This window comes from Eriocheir sinensis, chromosome 43 (genome assembly GCF_024679095.1).
Source record: "Eriocheir sinensis breed Jianghai 21 chromosome 43, ASM2467909v1, whole genome shotgun sequence".
Classification (NCBI taxonomy): domain Eukaryota; kingdom Metazoa; phylum Arthropoda; class Malacostraca; order Decapoda; family Varunidae; genus Eriocheir; species Eriocheir sinensis.
The window spans coordinates 2,211,725-2,236,850 of NC_066551.1; the positions used below are offsets into that span (position 1 = coordinate 2,211,725).

Below are 25,126 nucleotides of genomic sequence, written 5' to 3' on the forward strand. Positions count from 1 at the left end.
CTCTCTCTCGTCTTCGCTATCAGTACCCACCCACTCCCAGCTTCCGGCTACAGTACACGCTTACCGCCCACTGCCGACCCCCTCACTGGTCATCGCCAAAGGAGGGAGGGACAAGGAGAGAGAGAGAGAGAGAGACCCCGCACGTCGCACCCTCCTCCCACACCTCTGCCATGACGGAACTCTGAGCGCTGCGGAGAAACCCAAGGAAAGCCAGGTATCAAGCAGGTCGTTGTAAATCAAAGACGTGACTGTACATAAGGAACTAGTCAGGCCGTGAATCAGTAGTGTGTGTGGTGTCGTAAATGCGTTAGGGGTGTAGTTACGAGTGAAGGGATGACTAGAATCTTTGGTTTTGTGAAGGTGGGGGTGATTTTGACTATATATGAGGAATTAGCCATGAGGTGAATCTCTAATTGTGGTGTCAGAAGTGCATTTGGGGTGTAGTTACGAGTGAAGGGTTGACTAGAAACTTGGTTATTTTGTGGTTTTGTGAAGGTGGGGGTGATTTTGACTATACATGAGGAATTAGCCATGAGGTGAATCTCTAATTGTGGTGTCAGAAGTGCATTTGGGGTGTAGTTACGAGTGAAGGGTTGACTAGAAACTTGCTTATTTTATAGTTTTGTGAAGGGAGGGGGTGATTTTGACTGCATAAGGAATTAGCCATGAGGTGAATCTCTAATTGTGGTGTCAGAAGTGCATTTGGGGTGTAGTTACGAGTGAAGGGTTGACTAGAAACTTGGTTATTTTGTGGTTTTGTGAAGGTGGGGGTGATTTTTGGTAGTACGTGACTATACATAAGTAACCAGCCATGAGATTAATCAGTAACATGTACGGTGTCATAAATGCATCAGGAGTTGTAGATACGAGTGAAGAGTTGGGCAGAAACTTGGATTATTTTGTAGTTTTGTGAAGGTGGGGAGTGATTTTGTGTAGTCTATCGCGGAACAGCATTGATATTAAGCTGCGGAGTAATCGCTAATCACGGTCCGGACTGAATCAGAAGGACGAGTGAACCCAGGCGAGATCGGAGCACGTCGGTCAGCACCAGTCAGCCCGCGGACCACGACGAGGCGACATGCAAGCGGTGGTCCGCCTCGTAGCCTTGGTAAGCAACTCCCGCCATTATTTGCGGAAGACTTGAGTTAAATTACTTATTATACTTATTGCTAGTGTTAAATTGATCTGGTGTAGTGGATATACTTAGATGCATAGGATTTCAGTGGGTATATTATTTCGTTTATAGGCCATAACCGATCCATTTGTTATTTTTCATTATCTCAAAGCTTCTTTTTATCTATAATCACCTTAATACCTATAAATAGCTCTTCCTACGCATGTTTTTAGTGATGAAAGAATCCTGTGTGTGTGTGTGGGGGTGGGTGTGGGGGTGTGAGTGCACATGTGTGTGTGTCACAGTGTGTGCCATTTTTTCTGCGCCCTATCTACGTAGATGAAAGGGTCTAGTCAAGTGCGTGCGCTCGTGTGTGTGTGTGTGTGTGACCCTGCCATACTTCCAGGGGGCGGTGGTCCTCTCTGGGGTGGCGTCAGTGCCTGTGGAGTGCCCGCAGGAGTGCACCTGTCAGGAGGCACCACTGAGGGCCGCGTCCTTCGTACTCACCTGGATGACGTCATGGGGTGAGGACGACCTGCCGGAGATCCACCCCAACGAGGTGAGTCAGGCGGAGGCGAGTCAGGTGGTGTTTGTTTGCAGGAGACGCCAAGCGATAGGAAAGGATAACAACCCCCTCCTCTCTCTCTCTCTCTCTCTCTCTCTCTCTCTCTCTCTCTCTCTGACAAACTATAGGAAAGGATAACAAACCCCTCCTCCCTCTCTCTCTCTCTCTCTCTCTCTCTCTCTCTCTCTCTCTCTCTCTCTCTCTCTCTCTCCGTCGGGTGTCACGGGTTCACTCACTCCTGCAGGTTGGTGAGGCGGCCGACTTGGTCAACTCAATGACGGCGGCCAGCGCGGGCGTGGACGTGGACGCGGTTGGGCTGCACGCGACCTGCGCCCTCACGCGGGACACGAATTTGACGGCCCTCCTGCACGCCCTGCCGCCCACAACCATGGTGAGCTGCTCAGTGTCAGTGGTGCCCCGTGTTGATGGGTCTGGGACTTTATTGAGGTCGTGAATTTCAATCCCAGGCTCTTGAACGCATTTATCTGTTCCCGCATCTTGCCATCATGAATGAAATGTCCGTTGCTAGTTTTTCGCGTGTTAGATCACTGATGACTCTCCTCTTTTCAACTGCAACATAAGTATCCGCGGTTCTAGTATCCTCCTCCCCCCCCCTTTGTTCTGACCCACTCCCCTCCCCTCCAGGTGCTGACCATACTGCAGGCGGCCGGGAGTGAGCTGACGGTGGTGGAGGCAAGACACCTGACGCCCCTGGCTGAGCTGCGGGCGCTGCACCTCCAGGGCTACGCCAGGCGGCAGGCCGTGCAGGTGTCCGGCTACTTCTCAAACCACGTGGAGGACATGGTGAGACACAAAGAAATGGCGAAGAAAGTGGACGAGGAAGACGAGCAGAACTTGCGGCTGGCCTTGTCTGAGGACGCCCTGACGCCCCTCACGAAGCTTCAGCTCCTCGACCTGCAGTACGTCCGGCTGGTAGGCGCCGTGGAGGGCGGGAGGCTGCGACGGACCGCCGAGCCGCTCTCCACCTCCACCGTGCTCGACATGCCTCTCGCGTATTTCCTTTCTCTGACTCAGCACTTGCAGGGCATAGATCTCCCCCCTCAGGTGCTGTCCAAGATGTCGGGGTCACCCTCGGTCGCTGAGGAACAGTCGGATGTGAACGTTGTCTTGCTGGACGAGGAAGAGGACGAGGTGGTGCCATACGACGTTTTCAAGATCGAGAACGAGGTGGTGTTGGCGCCCTTCACGGCACAGGTCGAACTGAAGTACCTCCGGCTGGCCCACGCGAAGCTGGACAACGTTGGACCTGAGCTGCTGACGGGACTGTCGGGGCTGCACACACTCACGCTGGAGCACAACCACATCAAGGTCCTGCCCACCGCCATGTTCACGCCCACCCCGCACCTACACCACCTCTCCCTCGCCCACAACAACATCCTTACGCTGGAGGGCGACAGTCTGGCAGGCCTCGACGAGCTGCTCACGCTGGACCTGGACAGCAACAAGCTGGACAGGATCGGTCCCGGCAGCTTTCCTCGCCTGCCGAAGATGGCCACACTTCGCCTCCTGGGAAATCCCCTCGAACACGTGTTTCCGTTTACCTTCGTGAACGTGAACTCGACGGAGACGCTGCTGTTGGGCTCCAGGGACGTGGCCGCCGAGATCCACGTGGACACCTTCAGAAACCTCAATTCACTTGAAGTCCTTCAGATCGAGAACACCACCCTGCCTTCCCTGAGCCGCTCCCTGCTGGAGGGGATGCCCAACCTCAAGGAGCTGACCATCCACGGCCACGTCCCGTCCATTGACTTCGACGCCTTCACGGCCACCGCCAACCTCGAATCCCTCAGCCTGGACCACACGCACCTGTCCAGACTCTCCCTCGACGCGTTCTTCGGCCTCAGGAAGGTGCGACTCTTGGACCTGAGCCACAATGACCTGAATGAGCTTTCCCCCGGCACCTTCGACCACCTGGCCACCCTGCGGGAGCTGTACCTGCACCACAACAACCTCACCACCCTGCCGCCCGCCATCTTCCTGCCCCTGCCCGCCAAGCTCATCCAGGTGCACGGGAACCCCTGGCACTGCTCCTGCGACCTCCTGCAGCTGCGTCCCGCCCTCACCAATAAGGTAACAACGGGACACTTGCCACTCCTTCCTACTCTTCTTATATTTCATCAGTCTGGCTCTATTTCATCATTCGTTCATCATTCTTTCTCATCGTGTATTATTCTTTCCTTTTTTTCATTATTTTTTCATCCGTCTTTCTCAGTATTCATCATTCATTCTCTTTTTCGTACTTTTTTCATCATTCATTCTCATGTTTCATTATTCTTTCTCATTTCTTTACTCCTCTATGACATGTTGCAATAGAGTCGATATGTTGAAGGTTCATTCGTCTTCATGTATACATATGTGTGTTGCAGGTTCGGGCCAAGGGCTACACCACGTGCCGGTTCTTGGAGCGTTCAGGAATGGTCTGCAGCGAACCCGACCCGCCACGCCTCCGCTACGACTCCCGCGTGGCCCCGCTCTGCGTCACGCCGGAACGCTACCTCCACAAGAGCGTCTTCAGGGTCACCGCGCGCCGCCTCAAGTGCCCCAAGCATTTCTGGAACACCCGCCCCCTTGTGCTCCTTCCCAGTCTTCCTGTCCTCCCCGCAGAGCCTCGGGTGAACACTGAAGAGAAAGTGGAGACGCCGGTGGTGGAGGAAAACAGTTGGCAACCCCTGCACTCCTTCTCTGCTCCCCCGCACGATGTGAAGGACTTGCTTGATATCGCTGAGGCCGAGATGCCCGAGGAGGCCTACGCCCCACTCCCTGAAGGCGAAGAGGGACTGGACGCCGAGGAGGAAGAGAAGGAGCAGCAGGAGGCGGCGGCGGAGGTGGCAGAAATCATAGAGGAGGCCGATGAAGACGTACAGAACATGATCCATATCCTTGAAGAAGACGACGACGTGCATCCGTTCGACGTGGCGGAGCGGTTCGTCAGGCGGCAACAAGAGAGGTACAGACTGGAGAAACAAATGATAAAGAAGCAAATGGCGGAAGAGCAGAGGAGACGAGAGGAAACAGTGCGAGCTATGAAACAACGCCACTGGGATAGGGTCGCAGAGAACAAACGGAGGCTGAAGGCCCAGATGGCAGAGCCCCAACAGGGAATTCGGGAGTTAGCGAAGGAGGAGATGTACCGCACGATGGGGTGACTGGCAGTAACATCGGGGCCCTTTAGGTCAAGCAGCCGTCATGGGTCACGGTTATAATAAATACCAGCTACCTATTTCATTATCTACGTCCTTCGCATAGGTTATTACTCGTTTTCACCTCCTCTCTCTCTCTCTCTCTCTCTCTCTCTCTCTCTCTCTCTCTCTCTCTCTCTCTCTCTCTCTCTCTCTCTCTCATTCTCAGGTTAATTCTACCCATTTGTATAGTCACTGTCCCCTTATCAAGAATGTTTATGATTGTGTGCGACAAAATTGTATCTAAATTATATATCGTATTATCCGTTAATGCGAAATGCAGCTCCATGTAATAGATCTGACATTGGTGCCGAAAAAAAACTTTGTTTAATCTTACTGGATGAATCGATGACACTTACGTATCAGCTATAATAAAAAAAAGTAGCACTAATCAGTTCCTGTATGTTGGTATGTGAGGTAGGCATCGCATTGTGTACATATAAATACAAGAACTGATAATAAAAGATATCACTTGATGAATACTCCAAGTCCACCTGGAAAGTTGGAAAGTTTCGTTTAGTCGGCGCAACATCTGTGGTCATATGCCGGAGAGAGACAGGAGGGGGAAGGAATTATGGGAGAAGGGAACAGACCCCAAGAGACGGAACACAACCCCCGATTAATACCTGGTACCCACTCACTGCTGGGTGGACAGGGACGTAGGGTATCGGAAAAGCCGCCCAAATTTTTCCACTCCGCCCGGGAATCGAACCCAGGCTCTCTCGATTGTGAGCCGAGTATGCTAATCACTGCACCACGAAGCCCCCTCAAAGTTCACCTGCAAGACCTATCTTCAACAAGGGGGGATAGAGGAAAAGACAGGAAGATAGTAAGACAGCAAGCGAAGGAATAAAGGAATACGAGGTTCAAACAAGAGGAAGACAACAAAATTTGAAGGGTAGCCCACCTGGGACGTCTTATTAACAGGTGAGGGACGGTGGCGAGCTGCTGAGACGGTGAACATCTATGCGTGGCTCAGGGCAGGTGCTCACTTTTAACCCCTAATTTTCTACTTATCTCTAAATGAACTGGTTTCTCGTAAAAGATCATAACTTGAGATTGCTACAAGATTCAGCAAGTATTACCATGAACAGCGTATATTTTATAGTAGGCGTGGGATAAGCCTTTGTAACGACTCTCAGTATGTAGTTCTTGTTACGTTATCTCTTCTTTGACTGTTCAATTGCCTTTTCTCTGCTTTTCCTTAGTTTTCTACTTTCTTGTTATGTTCGTGCTGCTGCTGCTGACGATGATGCTCTGAGGTTCCCCGTCGGCCACCGTTGCCAGATTGTCGTACTCAGAGCCGCGTATTTACCGGTTTCTGATAACTATATAGAAGTGTTGAGAAGGAGGACCTAAGAAGCGATACAAAGCGGAACAGGTCAAAATAAGAAGGAGGTAACGTTCTCCTTTAACCTGGGGAGATAGAAGCCGTGGAACACCTAATAGTAGAATGCAGGAACTATGAGATTCAGAGAGCGGAGTTATAATATTGCAGTTCAGAAAGTTACGTAATACTGAAAAGGAAAGTGTGTAAATAAGAAGGAAAGAGGAACGAGAGGAGGAGGACCTAAGAAGCGATACAAAGCGTTACAGGTCAAAAGAAGAAGAAGAAGGCAACGTTCCCCTTTGACCTGGCACCACTGCAGCGCCGGGCGGTCAGCTGAGCAGCCGCAAGAACTTTGAGGAGCAGCTTCCCGCCCCTGCCGATACCATGCCCGCCGTCAGCCCTGCCAAGGACTTCCTGGCCGGAGGGTTCGGGGGGATGTGCCTGGTGGCGGCCGGGCACCCCCTGGACACCATCAAGGTACGGGCGCCTGCTGGGTGGTGGTGGTGGTGGGCAGGGCCGGCGGCTGACCTCCCCCTGCCCTGCCCTGCCCTGCCTGACGCCTTGAGCTGGACTTTGCGCTGTCAGGTCAAGGCCAAGGGGACAGTGGGCTTTAAATAGGGCTGTTGGGGCTGTTATGTACGTGTTATGTAAGGGGGCTGAATTACCGTGCGAGGGGGCTTGGTTACTATCTAGGGTCTGGGTCAGCCCTGGAAGGAGGCGGCCAGCTGTACACGGCTGGGTGGCCACTTCAACAAACTCGGGTCACCATTGATGTCAGGCTGCATAACTTGGCCATAGTTGTTCAGCCTGTGAGAGGGGCTTTAGTCTGTCAACTCAGGGCTTTTCTACTTTCTCCAGCACTATCACTTGGTCAAGCTGGGCCATGGAAGAACTTTACAGAGGCTGCCCTACATTGGTATAGGAACTGAAATGAGTAGTCCCTAGGGGGTGGGTGCCATCAGACTGGCTGGTCTGTTGACTGGTGTTTGGTTTGTCACTGTGGTGCCAGGGCCAGGGGAGCACTGTGCCAGGTAAATATGTTGTTTAGCTCTGCAACATCAAAATGATATACACACAAATATACATGCCCTTTAACCATAATATGAAGCAAAACATGAATGGAAACTAACTTAACCCAAGCAAACCTAATATAACCATGTCGTCGCCACCGATGCATAGTAATGTTGGATTGGCGGGTGTGGTCTGGGGTGCAGCGGTTAGGTTTGCTTAGGTTAGGTTAGTTTCTAACCATGTGCGCCTTCATATGATGGTTAAAGGGGATGTATTTTTACAATAAATATGCAGTATTATTTACTGCCCAGGGAAGGTAAACTTTGCATGTAGTGGATACTGAGGTATAGAGCACATTCACGTCATCAACCAAGTTATAAAATTATAATTATATATATATTATATATATATTATAAACGAGAGGACATGGAAAGAAATTGAAGGCGACCACATGTAGGAGAGATGTGAAAAAGTCTAGCTTCCCAAACAGAAGCACTGAGCTATGGAATAGACTGGAGGAGGAGGTGGTTTGTGCGAGAAACATTCATGATTTTAAGGAAAAATTGGATGTGAGCGGATATGGAGATGGGACAGCGCAAGCGTAGCACTTTTCCCGTAGTATGTCACAACTAGGTAAATACACACACACACACACACACACACACACACACACACACACACACACACACCGCTCCAGTGGCTCAATCGGTAGAGCGCTGGGAGGCTTAACGGCCAAACAGGCGGCGGTTCGAGCCCCACTCAGGCCGGATACTTTCGGTTGACTAGGAGTGGTTACTGTCCCCCCTTGAGCAAGGGGGATGGGGTGTGTGGTGTGTGAGGTCCTGGCAGTACCCAGGGATCGACGAAATGAGCACTTGCTCTCGTTGGGAGGGTACGGTACCTGCTGGCGAAAGCGAGTCCAACTCGTGATCAGGCCGTGGTGAATCACACACACACACACCAATATAAGCTGCCAAAGAGTAAGACCTTGCACCTGGCTGGGCTTGCATGGACTTCTTGCTTGGACTTCTCCTCTTCCTTTACATCAAAACTGTTTGGTTAAAAATATAACTCTTATCGTCTGCCAGTGTGGGTTTTTATTTATACTTGCAGGCCTCTGTTTGCATGGTAGTGCCACACCCAGCCTTTGAAGAGTCTTGTGCACCTGTTGTGAAAGTTAATTTTAGTGCTCTTGTATTTCGTTAAGATAAAACACATGCCACTACTGCTACCACTACTACTACTACAGCTACTACTACTACTACTACTACTACTACTACTACTACTACTACTACTACAGTACTACTTCTGGTGTTCTTTTAGATGTGGCAAAGTGGGTGAAATATAAGAAAAAATGGAGATTGTGTAGAACTGTTTTTATTGGCAGTCTAGCTGGGTTCATATTTAATTGATGACTGATAATTGAGGTGATTGATACCACATCTGTTGATATTCCGTGTGTGTGTTGGTGCTTAGCTTAGCCCATGTTGAACTAAGGGGACTGAATGCATACCCAGTCTTCGTTTTGACCTGTATCGCTTTGTAGCAGGTCCTCCTCTTGATCCTCTCCTGCTTATTCACACACTATGCCAGCCTGCCAGACTCCTACATGGGACTGGCACCTTCCATCAGTACTTCAACTCGCTAAGAAACACGTGACCACCATTCACTTGCCCACTATCTACCATCTCTCCCCCTCACCTAGCCATTCCTTCCCCACCTCCTCCTTCCTATCAACCCCCCTTCCCATTTCCACACCTCCCCCTTACATCTATCTTCTTATGAGTCCCCCCTCCCCTTACGTATTCCCACCCCTCCCCTTCCCTTCCCCTCATCCCCCCTTCTTCTCACCCTATCTCCTTATCAACCCTTCATCCCCCCTTCCCCTATTCCTCTCCCCTCAACACCACCTACTCTATCCCTCCCCCATTACTCCTATCTACCCATCAACCACCTCACCTCCCTCCCACCCCATCCCTTCCCCTATTCTTATCTCCCCATCACCCCCGCCTCCTTCCACCCCATCCCACAGTCTCCATGGTAGGCCTAAGTTTTATCTAAATCTGGAAAAGTCTCCGTGCAGGTTATTGGCCATGGGGAAAGTGGATTAGTAAAAGCTATGCGTTTAAACTATCTCGAGTCGTGTGGTTGCAAATTTGCGTTGGTAACATTGCTTGTGTGTACGTGAAGGAGGAAATTCAAGCTAAAGATGGTAGTTTAGTGTATCATGGCTCTGTAGAAACATCATATCCTGGTGATGATGAGTTTAATTCCACGGTTTTATAGTAGCTGGCATCTTACTGACCCGCTCTCACCTCCCTACCACCTCGCCACCCATCACTGACCCTCTCTTACCCCCCCATCTCTTCCCCCCATACTACCTCCACCCCCCATCACCAGTACGACTACCACCCATCACCACCACCATCTGTCCCTTCTAGCCCATTGGTGTTGCAGTGCCTCAGCCTCACACACACTCCTCCTTAGGTGTTCCCTTCCTCTCTTGTGTTAGTCTTTCTTATATAACATCCCGTGACCATGCCGGAGACGGGATCCTCAGCCCTCAAGGATTTCATAGCGGGAGGCGTTGGAGGGTCTTGCACGGTGATCGTTGGGCAGCCGCTGGACACGATCAAGGTAGAGAAGGATGGATGGATTTATTGGTGGAGTTTTTATGTTAGATTGAAGGACTGTGTGGTTGATGGATTGAAGTTTTTATTGTTGTTAAGGTTGACTGATTGATGGTAGCAAGATTAGTGGATTCAAGAAGTGTTTTGTTACGTAGATGATTGATTGATTGATTGATTATTTTTTATGTAGAATTGATTGATTGATTGAAGATTGTCAGTCTGGCAATCTTCAAGAAAGCGCTGGAGACTCACTTATTCACTAAATCCTACGGCTTCACAAACATGAGTATGGAGGACAACTTTGGGTGCTAATATTACTGTTTTAATGTTGGCGGCCCTGTGGAGCGCTCCTACGGCGGCGGACCGGGGCTTGAAACCTCATCAACGGTAAACGGTAAACGATAGAATTCGCTTAAGAGATCAGTGTGTGTGTGTGTGTGTGTGTGTGTGTGTGTGTGTGTACCGAGCCTGAGCTCCATATCTACATTTATCCAGCCTTTCCTTCATTTGCTGGACACTGTTCGCCTCCATCACCTCTTCCCGCAAGCTGTTCCATATGTTAACTCTTCGATGTGGGAAAATACACTTTTTTTAAATCACTCAAACAGGTTCCTTTATTAAGTTTCTTCCTATGTCCTCTCAGCCCCTGTGTTCTCGCAGTTAAGAAGAGATCATCTCTATCCACCCCATCAAACTTATTTACCAACTTATACAGTGTGATCAGATCTCCTCTCTCCCTTCTTTGTTCCAGTGTCGCCAAGTCCGTCTCCTTCAATCTGTCTTCATACGTCATATTCTAGGGTTCTGGGACCATTTTAGTTGCAATTCTCTGTATCCTTTCCAACTTTCTGATATTCTTCTTTATGTGAGGCGACCACACAACTGCAGCATATTCAAGCTTTGGTCTTATCATTGTTGTTATTTTCTTTATCATTTCTGTGTACATAAAATGGTCATTGATGATAATGAGCACTTCAACATTTCCTCAGGTGTGCTGGAGATGAGGGTGGAAAATTTGGTGGACGCTCTCGTGTGTGTGTGTGTGTGTGTGTGTTACTTTTGCACCCTCATATCATTTTTAAATCTGAGCATATTAATGAGAATTGATGTCCATTGCTGACCTACATTCGTATATCAATAAAAGAGATAAAATCCCAAGCACACACACACACACACACATACAGGAGCCCCTACCAAATCTTCCACCCTCATCTCCAGCACACTTGTGGAAATGTTGAAGCCCTCATAATCTCCAATGACCGAAATTTCATTGCTAGAGATTGACGACTCGCCAATGAAACTTTTTTTTTTTTTTTTTTTCTGTGGGTTGTAATTTTCGGCGCATGTGTGTCGATGGAAGGGGAAGAGTTAAGATTTGGGAGTGAAGAACGCTGACTAATCTGATACAAGCGAACAGACTGCAGGAAAGGGAGAAGGGAGAGAAGGAGGAGGTGGTCATGAAGGAAGGGAGAAGAGACGAAATAGATGAAGAAGGAGGGAGGGGGAAAAGGGGGTAATTTTTTTTTTTTTTTTTTTTTTTTTTTTTACAGCAAAGGAGAGTTCACTTAAAAAGAAAGAGAAAACAGTGGATGAAACAGGGGTATGGGGGGTTGTAAGAAAGTGGATCGTGCAAGAAGATATTCAATGTTATGTTTAGTGTGACAGTTTAACACTAGTGGCATCTGTGGGAATGATGTTTTCAGCTATTCGTATATATTTGCGATTTTACTGGATTGAGTCAAGCTCGTAATGTCCCACTGTAGTATTTTATCCCATTTTATCACATTATCATCATTGCCTGCCTATATCATTCCACTGCAAGACAATTACCACTCTTAAAACCTGGTAGCTGCGGGGATCATGTTTCAAAGGCCCCTCTAAACGAGAAAAATGAGAAAAAAATCATCACTCACACAAACCATTTCATAATATATATCAATGCAGTTGTGATCAGTTTATGCATCATCTATTTTTTTGGGGTTCATATCATGGCAAAAATTTGGCCCGTCACTGGTACACGGTAAAGCCACAAATTTGGCCTGTTGCTGGTACACGGTAAAGCCATAAATTTGGCCTGTCGCTGGTACACGGTAAAGTCACAAATTTGGCCTGTTGCTGGTACACGGTAAAGCCACAAATTTGGCCTGTTGCTGGTACACGGTAAAGCCACAAATTTGGCCTGTTGCTGGTACACGGTAAAGCCACAAATTTGGCCTGTCGCTGGTACATGGTAAAGTCACAAATTTGGCCCATCACTGCTACCGGGTTAAACATTTCCATTTGTTTCTCATGTCTTTAATTTCCAGTCTCGATGTAAGACACAGTAAGCTTTCCATATAGTACTTCTTAATTTCAATACACTTCTCTTTTATATATTTTGTTTTGCTTAATACCTCAAACTTATACACCTTTGACCTTTATTCTCAGACATTTTGGGGCTCACACGCCTCATTCGATAAGGCTATTGTAGTGGTAGTTATTTCCAAGTGTAGTTTTCTAAGCCTAGCGATCAACATTGCCAGATTGTCGTACTCAGCCGCTTATATTTCCAGACTTCCTACCCCAAAATTGTCTTCTGGGCTCCAATAACGAAACTCATTTATAGTTATCGTTAAAAGAGTTAGATCCTGATGTTTCTTGGCAATAGTTAGGCGTCAGAAACTGGTAAATACTATGCTCTGAGTAAGATAACCTGGCAACGGTGCTGGCGATAAACAGTTTGACAATGCTTCTGCACCATGACTGTGAAAGACACGGATGAGAATCTGACCAATCACCCGTGTGGCCATTGAAAATCTTTGTTGTGTTAGCGGAAAGTGTCTGAATATGGTCCTTTTTTTCAGTCTAATTTGGGAAGGCATTTCATTCATAGTGCTTCATATTCTTCTTGTCTTGGAGTTCTCTATAAGAAAGCTGGGATGTGAGAAACCCTTGGGACCTTACTTTCTCTCAGTGGGGAGATAAAAAAGATAAGGGGGTTGCTATTCAGACTTTATAGATACCGTGTGATAAGCTCAGTGCTTTGATCAGTTCACTTTTTGGGTACCAGATATGGCCGTGGTGGCAGACCTTGCATAGTTGAAATCCACAGAAGGAAAGGAAAGGAAAGGAGAGGAGAAAAAAATGGATTGGCATAGATGGAAAATAAGCAGGCAGAGGAAAACAGGAACAGTAAAATGATTAAAAACGAAGGAAAGCAGGTCAGGTCATTCAAGGGGTCATTTTGTTGCTGACCAAGTTGTTCAAGGGGTCACTCATTGTCACAGCTCCATGTCATTTTGCTGCAGGTCAGGTTGTTCAAGAGGTCATTATGCTACAGGTCAGGTTGTTCAAGAGGTCATCATGTTTCAGGTCAGGTTGCAGACTCAGCCAGTGCCGCCCCCTGGACAGAAGCCTCACTACGCCGGCACGTGGGACTGTGCCCTGAAGACTGTCCGCAATGAGGGCTTCTTCGGCCTATACAAGGGTAGGTGAGGCTTGGGAAGGCATTCATGTACAAGGGATTAATGTATGAGATGTATGTATGCATGCAGAAGGCTGTACATTAAGATAAAATACACGTTACGTACATATATATTCCTACATGTATTAAGGCAGTTGATAGTCATCCCTCTTCTTCCTGACAGGTATGGCTGCCCCCTTGGTGGGAGTCACACCTATGTTTGCTGTCTGTTTCCTGGGCTTCGGCATCGGCAAGAAGCTGCAGCAGACATCGCCGGACCAGAAGCTGACGGCCGTGCAGCTCTTCAACGCTGGCATGCTGTCGGGCGTGTTCACCACTGCCATCATGACCCCCGGCGAGAGGATCAAGTGTCTGCTGCAGGTGAGGGTTGCCAACTTGCTGCTCATGTTATATTATGTCCACCAATTAGACTCACCATACACTAAACCGACTCAAAAGCCCTACCTTGTCTTCCATAGCCTTGAGAGCTGATTGGTTGGATGAAAGAAGGTGGGAGTTGAGAGTCAGTATTGTGTAGAGTCAGTCGTCCAGCCGCTCAGGAAAAGTGAAAACGGACGGTAAACAAAATGATGATGATGATGTTGTGTAGAGTCAGTGTTACCTTGTAGTGAGGGTCTGGGAGAGGGCAGGGATTCTGTGCCAATTTAATGTATAAAGAATATATAATATCTGCCTTTCCCATAACAAAAAAAGGAAAATTGAGTTGAGGCATAAGAACGAAATTTTGTCAAGCTAAAAATGATTCTTCGGTCTTTACTGTTATTATTATTTTTATACATCAGCTCATATTTTGTAAACCCATCTGTGTAATTTCTGTAACTGTACATCACCAGTCTATACTTACTATATTTTTAACACAGCAGTGAAGAATGTTGATTAATGATGGGGCAGTGCTGTAAGAGGTTTATCATCTTGACACTTCTCTTTCATTTTGTTGTAGGTTCAAGCTGCCAGTTCCGGCCCCAAGCTGTACAAGGGGCCCATTGATGTAGTGAAGGTGCTCTACAAGGAGGGCGGCATCCGTAGCATCTACAAGGGCACCTGCGCCACACTCCTCAGAGGTATGGCTTCCTTTTTTGCTTTCTTTTTTTACAGGAAAGGAGGCAGCTCAAGGGCACAAAAAATTATGAAAAAAGCCCACACCCTGCTTCCCATCCACTAATTACTCGCTTTCATACCAAAAAACTGGAACTTAGATTTTTTTTCTTTGTGTTGAGAGAAGGCAGACCAAAGGCTAAACAAAGTAGAAGAAATGCCTGCAACATGTTGTTCCTGCAAAGAAGAAAAATGTAGGAAGAAAAATACCATGTCTAGGGTCAGAAGTGGTGTGACATCCACCTCATGAAAAAGTTGAAGCTGTAGTAAGATTGTATCATTTATTCTCTTCAGATATTCCATGATAAGATGATATTTTTCATTCTGTAGCTTCCTTAGTCTTACTCGAACTATATGTTAACTTATAATGAGTCTAAGGCAAGTCATAAGTAGAATCCTGTATTAATCGTGTTTTCTCTCCCTTGCAGACGTCCCTGCATCAGGGATGTACTTCATGACCTATGAGTGGCTGAAGCACGCTATGGCCCCAGCTGGCAAGGAGGGAGAGCTCAGCCCTGTGCGCACTGTGGTGGCCGGCGGCTTCGCTGGGATGCTCAACTGGCTGGTGGCTATTGGCCCGGACGTCCTCAAGAGCCGCCTGCAGACAGGTGAGTGACTGGTCTTGTTTGTAGAGTAAATATTTCACTCTAAAGTAACTAGAAGAAAAGTTTGTTGTCTGTCTGTCTGGGGTAGTAGTTGTTGAGCTGAAAAGCTGGAAACAGACGGTAGCTGTTGTATTGCTGTTGATGGCCATCGTTCTTCAGCTCCCCCAAGATGGTCAAAACATGCTCAAACTAGTAAAGAGTGGAGAGTGGAAAATTGTTTTGGTCTTTATCAAATGTTGGATATACAGCAGTCTTAAGTAATGTTAAGAGAACTAATGCAGGCATGGTCCAGCAATATTAAGAGACATTAATATTCTAGCTCCCGAGGGCAAGTATCCAAATGGCATACGCAGTGTGTTTGTGGACATCATGAAGAACGAGGGGCCTCGAGCCCTGTTCAAGGGAGCCGCCCCCGTAATGATCCGAGCCTTCCCTGCCAACGCTGCCTGTTTCCTAGGCTACGAAGTTGCTATTAAGTTCCTGAATTACATCGCCCCCAACATGTAATTTAAGAACTAGTGATATTCGGACTTGTACAAATAGTCTACAATCAAGAAAGAAGTTATCCAGTGATAGATTTTAATGACAGTCACTGTGATACCTGTTACTGTTAATCTGTGAGTGTGCCAACTGTTTCTTGCTCGTTGGTCTGAGTTGGTTGTGGTGTAAGTAAGTGGCTGTGGCGGGAAGTACAGCAACAAAAGGATGCTGAAGGGTGCACAAGAAGCAGTAATCATTCCAGTGGTGCTGCCAACTCTACTGTCCCTGAGGCAGCTGCTGTCACACAGTTATATTGCCTGGCGCTGGGTCAGAGGGTCAGGTGGATAGCTTTGTGTCATGACTTGCATGATGTTTCCCACTTGCCATTTGATGAGGGCCAAGAGAGAGTAACTTGATGATTGTATTTCAAACTACAAGATTTACTGAACATCGTATACCTACCTCAAAATTATCAAAGCTCAATATACTTGCTTGCTTATACATTTGATGAAATTAAAATTGTTAATTTCTTAATGGTAATATTACATTATTATAACATCATATGTAAGGTTCAGTGCATTTTTTGGCTTCAATTTACACTCAGGGAAAGTCAAACTCACACTTTTCATACCTTGGCCTGTAGTCTGTAGAATCACTAAAGAGATAAATATGAAAAAAAAAAACAAAAAAAAAACCCACCAATTAAGAGCTTTAGTGATGAGTCCCAATGAACACGGGACTTGGCATCCACCACAGGATTTGTGTCGCACGTTTTTGTTGTCCCTGCGAGCACTGCCCAGCGTGAAACATGTCCCTCCACCACATGCCTTGCAGCTTATTGCTCCCTCTTTTTATTCATTTATTTTCTTGTTAGATTCCTCCCTCACCTCCCTTCCATGAGAAATGTGAATGAAATCTTTCAGTGGCAGATTACTACCTGTGGCTTCTGGCCTTGCAACCATCTCTGAATAGTGAGCACACACACATAGTTGTTGAGTCTTTCTAAAGTATTACTTCAACACCTTACATTGCAATTGTATTTTAAAAACGCCTCATGATCTTGTCTCCAGTATGGAAACTAATCTTACGTCATAGAATTTCATGAATGACTTTATAGCCTTTACTACTCAGCAACTTTGTAAGTCTCCCAGTGTGCTTGACCTGTTTGTTCTGTCAACACTGAAGGTAACATGCAGGAAAATTAAATGTGACGACCTGAGTGATGTTCCGGCTCTGTCATCAGGTCGTGTGTAGGGGTAGGGGTTCAGGCTGCTGCAGACCAAGAAACAAAGATGGGCACTAAGGGTGTAGCATAACATGGTGTATAACCTCTCCCCTAACCTCACTGCAATTATTATTTCCTACTTCATGACTTGTGTTCATAAAGTTAGCAAGATTGCTCATTACCCAAGGAAACTAGTTGGCAGAGCTCTTGTAATAGCTCGTCTCAATTTGTGAATGGTCATAAAATCATTGACCCAGTTGTTGTGCCTCGTTGGCCCTCCCTTTCCAGCCCTGCATGCTCTCTGCCTTGCTCTTCCATCTCTGTTGTTGTGCACGTACTCTGTAAATACCCCGAGTACTTTACACTCAAGAATATCAAATGGGAGAATGAACAATCAAGGTTTTTATATATATTCATCATCAGAGACACAGACAAGTGTTCTCTCCTTTCCACCTGTTTCTCTGTAAATATAATTTGATTTGAGTTTTAGATAAGTTTCATAGATTCCCTTTGAGTTTTAGTAAAATAATTATGCTCTGATAGCAAAGTCAACAATGCAATTAGTTTAAGGTTTTTATAAATAAAAGTAGGTTGATCACATTTATCAGAAATGTGTTGTAATGACTTCAACATTGAATAGTTTAGTGTAGTGTTGCTTTGGACGAGCTTGATAACTTCAGCCAAATGCAAGTTTTCCACCTAACAGTGTACATACCAAGAAAGGTTTGGTTCAGCAGAAGATTTTAGACAGTGTTTTATCAAAGTTTATGATTTCCTCTGTAGTGTCGTGTTAGTTGCCACGTCCAGGTTGAAGGTGGCTCAGAGTGGTCACCTTATAGCATTGCAATCAAGGTGCAGGAAGAGGAGTGGGTTTGATTTGTTGCTTGGGCTCAGGTGTTGTCAAGACTTCACACACAGGCACTCACTCACACACACACACACACACACACACACACACACACACACACACACACACACACATGAACACACACGGACACAGACACACACTATAGGAGGATATGAGTGTTTTCTCTTGACTGTGAGTGCCTTCTGTAATAACATTTGAAGTTGTACAAGATAGCAGTGAGTTGGTAGCAGCCAGAGGTTTACTTGACATATTGAACAGGAAGTGCAATTTTATTATAATAGGATAATTTAACTGTTCAGCATTTTTGGACACAACAACTGAGGAATGTTATGTAGGAATAAAATAAATTATCTTGGACTGAAACCGGTAAATATCTTATCATTTCAGAACCTACAAGCTTTACCCTGTGAATTAGTGGACCCTAGTACAAGGTTAGTCCTTAGTAGGTTTTGAGATGACCCGTGCATGTGTAGACAGAAGTTGATATTTCAGTGACAATTAAGAGTAAGAAGTAAACTTGGGCTGGTCATATCATGCATAGAACTTTTAACTGATGGACAACCAAGGTAAGAGTGGGAACCCAGAGTAGAAATCAAGGGAGACAAAATCTGGTGTGCTCTGGCATGTATCCATTTTTCCAGTGCTGCATTTCTTCTGTACCTCATCCACCCTGAAGTTCTCACCAAGCCAGGATGTATTGCTCCTGTTGATTTCCTGAAGAGGCTGTGTGATGTGAATTTGCTCCTTTTGAGAATTATTTTTCCATAAGAAAGCCTGGCAAATCCAAGGGTTTCGTTAGCATTAATGTAAGAAAAAGTTTAAAATTGGAAATGATAGGGATTTTTTGCATCTCACTTTTCCATATGCGCGATCTACACTTGCGTAAAATAAGAGGGAGCAGTGACGGAGTGTTCAGCCTCCTTGGTGATCTGGGGATTTTTATTCAAGCCCTGCTCGCTGCTACAAGCTGACAATTTTCAGCCATCGTTGAGTTGCTGTGTGCTGTCTTGACCACCTATTATCCCGGACTTCAGTGAAACCCTTTAAAGGATTGAGTGGAATACATGGGGGGCTGCATGAGCAAGAATGGGGCTGCGATAAAACACTTCCCTGCGGTGTTGCTCAACTGAACCAAGCATAGCCTTCAGGGTGATTAAAATAATGATACGTGAAATAGACTTTTACGCAAGTCCATCGTATAGTTAGGTCCTTCGAATGCCCTGCTTGTGAAAATAAGTTAGAGAGGTCCCCATGGTATCAGTGAGGGTGGAAATTCCTCATGGTGTATGGGGTGAGAAATGTGTTGGTCTGGACCGTGACACTGTGAACTCCTGGTGCTCTTCACTGTAGTCCATGACGGGTACTTCTGAGGGGGAAGGCGTGGCGGGAGCATAAGTAACCTTGATTTGTGGGATGGTGCGTAGTGTTGCCGGGGGCTGCCTCGCCACCTTCACCATCACTGCCGTCATGAGGAGGTGCGCGATGACAAAGGAGAGGACGGAGGCGAGGCGGGTGAGGAGGAGGCGAGGCGGTAGCACGATGGCGAACAGGCAGTGGTCGAGGGTGAGTTGTAGGACGCTGCTCGCCGCCACCAGGACGAGAACGCGGCGCGGGGTGTGTCTCTGAGCGTGGGAGAGAGAGAGAGGAGACATTATGGACATGGTATCTGAATAATGAGACTCAGTGTGAGGTTCTCATTAGTGTTTCCTTAGGTTAATAGAACAGAAGAACAGAAGAAGAGTCAAACTACCACCAGGGTCATAAAACTACCGATGGAAATGCCCACAACCCCTACGGAACGTTGTCAAGAATACGGGCTCTTAAAGCAAACTCTGATTCACCCGCGCGCAGACGAGGAGAGGGTGTGAGGGCCTGTAGGTGAGGATGCGCGGCGCCCACACCACCAAGAGCGACACGACGAGCGCGGTGAAGAGCACGGTGAGGCGGGTGACGAGGGGCGGCGCGGTCTCGAGGTAGACGAGCTCGCCGCACCACGCGTCGTACTGACACATCCAGGCGGGCACGCGGCGGGCCTGAGGAGGACGCGAAGACGGAGAGATGAGCCTGTGGTGTTGAACTGGCTGGCTTAGGGACTGACTTGTAGATACTAGGACATAAAGATACAAGGATTTGGTATAGAAGACGTCTCTAACTGTGGGACGTAAGGAGAGGAAATAGGAAGAATGAGAATAGAGGAACATGTCATAGCCTACTAAACAAAAGAAAGAGGGAGAAAGCGAAGATTAGGAAAACGAGTAGTGTTGAAAGGTCAAATAATAGAACAGAAAAGGAGGAAAAGGAAGAATAAGAATAGAAGAACAGCTACCGCAGCTTACAAATACAGGAACAGAAGAGGAAGAGAAACAAGAGAAAAAAGAGAAGCGAATAGGAATAGAAGAGCCGTTTTGAAATTAGGAGAATAGATTAACAGGAGAGTATAGGAATATGAGAGAGAATAGAACATACCGCGGGCTAGGCTAGAAAGGGAACCATACATACATATAAGGTAGGAGAATAGAAAGAAGATTAGGAGTAGGAAGTATTGAAATCAGACTTCCCGCGGCCTGGGTTAGGGAGGAAACCATAGGTACTTATAAGGAGATTAGGAGGGGTAGAAAGTATTAAAATCAGACTTACCGCGGCCTGGGTTAGGGAGGAAACCATACTTATAAGGAGATTAGGAGGAGTAGAAAGTATTAAAATCAGACTTACCGCGGCCTGGGTTAGGGAGGAAACCATACGTATAAGGAGATTAGGAGGAGTAGAAAGTATTAAAATCAGACTTCCCGCGGCCTGGGTTAGGGAGGAAACCATACTTATAAGGAGATTAGGAGGGGTAGAAAGTATTAAAATCAGACTTACCGCGGCCTGGGTTATAGACGGAACCATACAGGAGAATAGACCAGAAGAAGAAGAAGAAAAGGAAGAGGAGGAGGAGCAATACATAAGACTTACCGCGGCCTGTGTTAGAGAGGGAACCATAAGTATAAGGAGATTAGGAGGAGTAGGAAGTATTAAGATCAGACTTACCGCGGCCTGGGTCAGAGAGGGAACCATACAGCCAGTGGCGTTCCTGAGGGGGGGGGGCGAGGGGGGGCTGTTTGAAATCGCCCCCCGGGCCCCAAAGTGAGGGGGGCCCCAAAATGCGAAATTTAACCATTGCTGCTATGGCAGGAGGACAAGCTAAATTCAGTGGCCCCAAAATGGTCAAGGGCCCCATTTATATTTGGACCCGAAAGACAAATTTGGGTCTCACTAAAGGGCCCCAATTTTCAATTTTGTAAACAAAAATGTAACAAAAATGTTATGTCAAAGAAATAGGGCTCTTCAGGGGCCCCCTTCCAATCATGGAGACCATTATAGACCTAGGAGGGTGGGTAACGTTGATTGGGGTAAGGGCAGGGCCCGGGGGCCGATCTAAGGCAATTGATTACTGAGGTGTCAGTGTCATGTGTGGAAGAGGGAGAGAATTATGAATAAAGAATAATATATAGCTAAGTCTGCCTTAAATGTATGTAGACGGTATAGAAGAAAATGGGCCAGGAAGCTGTCTGTAATTTGCATTTACAAGTGCCTTTAAAATGATTCTACAATTGCTCATATTCTAAAAATTTTCCCGGGGTGGGGGGGTGGGGGCTAACAGCACCCCACTAAACCCCGCAGTTGCTTTGGCTCATTGTGCTCGCCTCTCACCCCATAAGAGGGGCCCCAAATGGGAATGAGCCCCCCGGGCCCCAAAATGTCTAGGAACGCCCCTGCATACAGCTAGAGAATGGAGCAGAAGGAGAAGAGGAGGAGGAGGAGGAGGAGAAGGAGCAACACTTATAGGACTCACTGCGGCCTGGGTCATAGAGGGAACCATACAGAAGAATAGACCAGAAGAAGAAGAGGAGGAGAAGGAGGAGGAGGAGTAATGCATATCACTCACCGCGACCTGTGTAAGAGAAGGCACCATACACCAGCGTCCGTCAGTCACCGAGACGCGGCATAGGTAGGGCGAACGGAACTTGCTCACCAGCCACGCCATCGCCCACGCCTCCACCACCTCCTGCACCACGCCCACCGCCCACAGCCGCCACACCCACGCCCGTATGCTGCTGTTCCTCTGGGTGGTGGTGGAGAGAGGGAGGGAGAGGGTTGTGTTAGACTAGATTTTGTGGAATAATATGAAACGTGACATTTTTTGCTATGCTCACGATGTTTGGTTTGAGAGAGAAAGAGATAGAGAAGAGACCGTAATGCTTTGAATCGAAAAAAACAAACTTAGTTACTTTAAACAACAACAACAACAACAACAACAACAACAACAACTGGCTCACGTCTAGTACATGCTTAAGAAATGCAAATAAATAAAAAAATAAGCAGAGAAAAAAATAAAACGACAAGGAAAGATGAGTAATGATGTATGAACAAAATACGCCAGAAAAAAAAGATGAAATAGATTAAGTTCCCATGTATTAGGAGTTTTTGCTGTGCTCACGATGTTTGGTTTGAGAGAGAAAGAGATAGAGAAGAGACCGTAATGGTTTGAATCGAGAAAATAAACTATATACTTAAGTTCCCATGTATTAGGAGTTTTTGCTGTGCTCACGATGTTTGGTATGAGAGAGAAAGATTAAGATAAGACCATAATGCTTTGAATCGAGAAAATAAACTATATACTGAAGTTCCCATGTATTAGGAGGTTTTGCTGTGCTCACGATGTTTGGTATGAGAGAGAAAGATTAAGATAAGACCATAATGCTTTGAATCGAGAAAATAAACTATATACTGAAGTTCCCATGTATTAGGAGTTTTTGCTGTGCTCACGATGTTTGGTATGAGAGAGAAAGAGATTGAGATAAGACCGTAATGCTTTGAATCTAAAAAAATAAACTATATACTTAAGTTCCCATGTATTAGGAGTTTTTGCTGTGCTCACATGTTTGGTTTGAGAGAGAAAGAGATTGAGATAAGATCGTAATGCTTTGAATCGAAAAACAAAACAAAACAACAACTATATACTTAAGTTCTCATGTATTAGGAGTATATGTATTTGCTCAAAGACTCAAAAAGCACTTGATTTTAATAGTATGAGGTAACACATAGACAAATAGACAGATTTTCCAAGTATACGTAATTGCCCAAACAGAAAAGCCATACAAATTTTCCAAGTACACGTTATTGCTCAAACAGAAAAGCTCTTCGGTAATTTTATACGTCAACCAATACACATATAGAGACAAATGTTTCCACTCAACGTATTTACTCAAACCGGACAACACTTTATCAGTATCATCAAGATCGACAATTTAGCGATACGAGTACACCTTACCTGTGAAAATTAATTACCACACACCTTTCTTCCTTACCTGTGACATTATGATCAATCTTCCTGTGCTTTGCGAAGCCTCTCGGCGTGTGTGTGTGAATGCAGTGTTGCCAGCAAGGGTTGACTAACTTGACTTATCTACTTATCAGCTGCTAAAACGCCAACTGTCAGACTTCCATCTTGCCATATTGAACACTGATATCTAGACGTGAAAGACAGACAGGTAGACGGACGGAGTGAGAATGGCAAAATGAGAATTATACAAAGATGAGGTTGGGAAACGAAAAAGGAGATAAGGGAAAGTGATACAGATTGGTAGAATGAGAGAACGAATGAATAACGAGAAGAAACACACACACACAAGAAAAAGAGATGAGGGATAAGAGGTACAGAAAGAGAATGAGTGGTTACCAGAACAAGGATGAATAACGAGAGAAGGAAGAGATACAGATAGAGATAGAGAATGTGTGAAAACCAAAACAAGGCCGAATGCTTAGATACGTATACTTAGAAAAATCGTTTACCTTTGTTTGTGTCGCCTTGCAATATTAACCAGAAGCAAGAAATGAATAACGACGAAGAATAAATATAAAAAGACAGAAAATGAAAAATAATAATAAGGAGGAAGACGAAGAGGAGGAAGAGGAGGAGGAGGAAACTGAGAAGGAAGGAGGAAGAGGAAGAGAAGAAAATTGAGAGTGAGGCAGAAAATAACAAGAGAAAGAGAAGAGAAGAAAGCTTATGAGAGAGAGAGAGAGAGAGAGAGACGGAAACACGAAAAACAAGAAATAAATGAAAAACAAAACAAAACCACAACGAATATGAAATGGCAAAAATCGAATAACAAAACCACTGCAAGCCTACTACTACTACTACTACTACTACTACTACTACTACTACTACTACTACTACTACTACTACTACTTATGTTCTTATGTTCTTATGTTAATGCTATACGCATCTACGCACTGACTGACTTACTGACTGACTGACGGGTACGGTTAGGTCAAACTCACACAACCACCAGCTTACAAGTCGCGTCTCATTCGTTCCTTCGCTAATCTTATCACTCTTATCTTGCCACCTGATATCCCCCTTACTGTGTTACCTCTATAATGCGTGTATGATATATTTGTTTACTGTTGTTACCGAAGAAGGGGAAGTATAGTAATGAGAATAAGGGGAACGTACTATACCCTGCAATGAGTATTAGAAAGGAAGAAAAAGGGGAATAGAGATGAAAAGGAAGAGGAGAAGGAAAAGAACAGTGTATGATTTTCTTTTTGTTTAGCCTAGTTGAAGTTTATTATGGGTAGTTTTGTGTGTGTGTGTGTGTGTGTGTAGTGTTTTATAGATTTTTGGGCTTTGTTTTATCTAATTGGATTTAATCTCTCTTGCTATAGATAAGAGAGAGAGAGAGAGAGAGAGAGAGAGAGAGAGAGAGAGAGAGAGAGATAATAAACCACAAAAAGGGAGCTTATTCTTTGCTATATAGGATTGGTTAGGTTACACACACACACACACACACACACACACACACACACAGCGACTGATCGGCGTTAATAATGGACTACAAAAAGACATCTTGATCCCCCTCTGAGACAACCCGCGCGCCCATCTCTCACACGGGCGTTGAATACCCTAACGCAGCACCCGATCCCCTTCAGCGCAGCATCTGATCCTCTTCACCCTCCCCCCAGACCCCCATAGACCTCTGAGTGTGACCCCCACGGCCCTCAGTGATCCCCCGTCGTCACTTGGGGCATTCACAAAGGGGAGGAGGGCGGGGGCAACGTAGCCAGATTGTCGTACTCAGCCTCCTCTGTTTGCCAATTTCCGACACAAAAACTGACTACTCCACCCCAATAACTGCCTTCATATATAGTTAGCGTTAAAATGGTTTATTATTGGTGTGTTTTGGCAATAGCTGTGGCTCAGAAACCGGTAAATATGAGGCTCTGAGTACGATAATCTGGCAACGGAGAGAGAGAGAGAGAGAGAGAGAGAGAGAGAGAGCAAATAAAAAAAAATCACCTCTACTCCTTAACACACTTCTCTCTCCAGGCCTCTGACGTTTACCTGCCCTCCCTGGAACACCTGTGGGACGCACCTGTGCCTTCCCTTCCCCTGGCACGCACCACCTTCCCCACGGCCCAGGTAAGTGATGTTCTCCCCTTGTACTCTCCCTAGGCCAGGTATAAGCAGGTGGACAGGTGTGTTAGTGCCTGA

At 46.2% G+C, this 25,126-nt stretch overlaps 3 protein-coding genes across 8 annotated transcripts; 2 read left to right on the forward strand and 1 right to left on the reverse strand.

Annotated features, from left to right (window-relative positions):
- The first annotated feature begins 57 nt into the window (after positions 1 to 57).
- Positions 58 to 5,355, forward strand: LOC127010311 (uncharacterized). 2 transcript variants are annotated; one of them, XM_050884183.1, is made up of 6 exons: positions 58 to 214; positions 1,004 to 1,108; positions 1,521 to 1,673; positions 1,924 to 2,070; positions 2,325 to 3,770; positions 4,067 to 5,355. In XM_050884183.1, exons 2-6 carry the CDS (start codon positions 1,079 to 1,081, stop codon positions 4,844 to 4,846), a joined length of 2,556 nt encoding a protein of 851 aa, XP_050740140.1. In that variant the 5' UTR covers positions 58 to 214; positions 1,004 to 1,078; the 3' UTR covers positions 4,847 to 5,355. The 2 variants fall into 2 exon arrangements, with proteins under 2 accessions (XP_050740140.1, XP_050740142.1); XM_050884185.1 differs by having other exon boundaries at positions 86 to 214; positions 1,007 to 1,108.
- Positions 5,356 to 6,497: 1,142 nt separating this feature from the next.
- On the forward strand, positions 6,498 to 17,949 carry LOC127010312 (mitochondrial carnitine/acylcarnitine carrier protein-like). Of its 2 annotated transcripts, none has more exons than XM_050884187.1 (6): positions 6,498 to 6,686; positions 13,202 to 13,316; positions 13,477 to 13,673; positions 14,254 to 14,374; positions 14,837 to 15,016; positions 15,333 to 17,949. In XM_050884187.1, the coding sequence occupies exons 1-6, from the start codon at positions 6,594 to 6,596 to the stop codon at positions 15,518 to 15,520; spliced, it is 894 nt and encodes a 297-aa protein (XP_050740144.1). In that variant the 5' UTR covers positions 6,498 to 6,593; the 3' UTR covers positions 15,521 to 17,949. The 2 variants fall into 2 exon arrangements, with proteins under 2 accessions (XP_050740144.1, XP_050740143.1); XM_050884186.1 differs by lacking the exon at positions 6,498 to 6,686 and adding an exon at positions 9,651 to 9,857.
- Positions 17,842 to 23,941, reverse strand: LOC127010313 (uncharacterized). 4 transcript variants are annotated; one of them, XM_050884188.1, is made up of 5 exons: positions 23,879 to 23,941; positions 22,938 to 23,099; positions 21,515 to 21,691; positions 19,428 to 19,619; positions 17,842 to 19,208 (listed from the first exon to the last, which is right to left on the reverse strand). In XM_050884188.1, exons 2-5 carry the CDS (start codon positions 22,944 to 22,946, stop codon positions 18,864 to 18,866), a joined length of 723 nt encoding a protein of 240 aa, XP_050740145.1. In that variant the 5' UTR covers positions 22,947 to 23,099; positions 23,879 to 23,941; the 3' UTR covers positions 17,842 to 18,863. The 4 variants fall into 4 exon arrangements, with proteins under 4 accessions (XP_050740145.1, XP_050740147.1, XP_050740148.1 ...); XM_050884190.1 differs by having other exon boundaries at positions 23,875 to 23,899; XM_050884191.1 differs by lacking the exon at positions 22,938 to 23,099 and having other exon boundaries at positions 23,879 to 23,940.
- Between the last annotated feature and the right edge of the window lie 1,185 nt (positions 23,942 to 25,126).

What these genes read in the sequence shown, in the direction of transcription:
- LOC127010311 (XM_050884183.1), top strand. Translation starts at nt 1,079, where the DNA reads ATGCAAGCGGTGGTCCGCCTCGTAGCCTTG. An exon ending in TGGTCCGCCTCGTAGCCTTG is followed by an intron (nt 1,109 to 1,520) that starts GTAAGCAACTCC and finishes CCATACTTCCAG; the next exon opens with GGGGCGGTGGTCCTCTCTGG. An exon ending in CGGAGATCCACCCCAACGAG is followed by an intron (nt 1,674 to 1,923) that starts GTGAGTCAGGCG and finishes TCACTCCTGCAG; the next exon opens with GTTGGTGAGGCGGCCGACTT.
- LOC127010313 (XM_050884188.1), bottom strand. An exon ending in CTTCTCTTACACAGGTCGCG is followed by an intron (nt 19,620 to 21,514) that starts GTGAGTGATATG and finishes CGTCCTCCTCAG; the next exon opens with GCCCGCCGCGTGCCCGCCTG. An exon ending in CTCTCCTCGTCTGCGCGCGG is followed by an intron (nt 19,209 to 19,427) that starts GTGAATCAGAGT and finishes TCCCACGCTCAG; the next exon opens with AGACACACCCCGCGCCGCGT.
- LOC127010312 (XM_050884186.1), top strand. Translation starts at nt 9,759, where the DNA reads ATGCCGGAGACGGGATCCTCAGCCCTCAAGGATTTCATAGCGGGAGGC. An exon ending in AGCCGCTGGACACGATCAAG is followed by an intron (nt 9,858 to 13,201) that starts GTAGAGAAGGAT and finishes ATCATGTTTCAG; the next exon opens with GTCAGGTTGCAGACTCAGCC. An exon ending in CAAGAGCCGCCTGCAGACAG is followed by an intron (nt 15,017 to 15,332) that starts GTGAGTGACTGG and finishes TTAATATTCTAG; the next exon opens with CTCCCGAGGGCAAGTATCCA.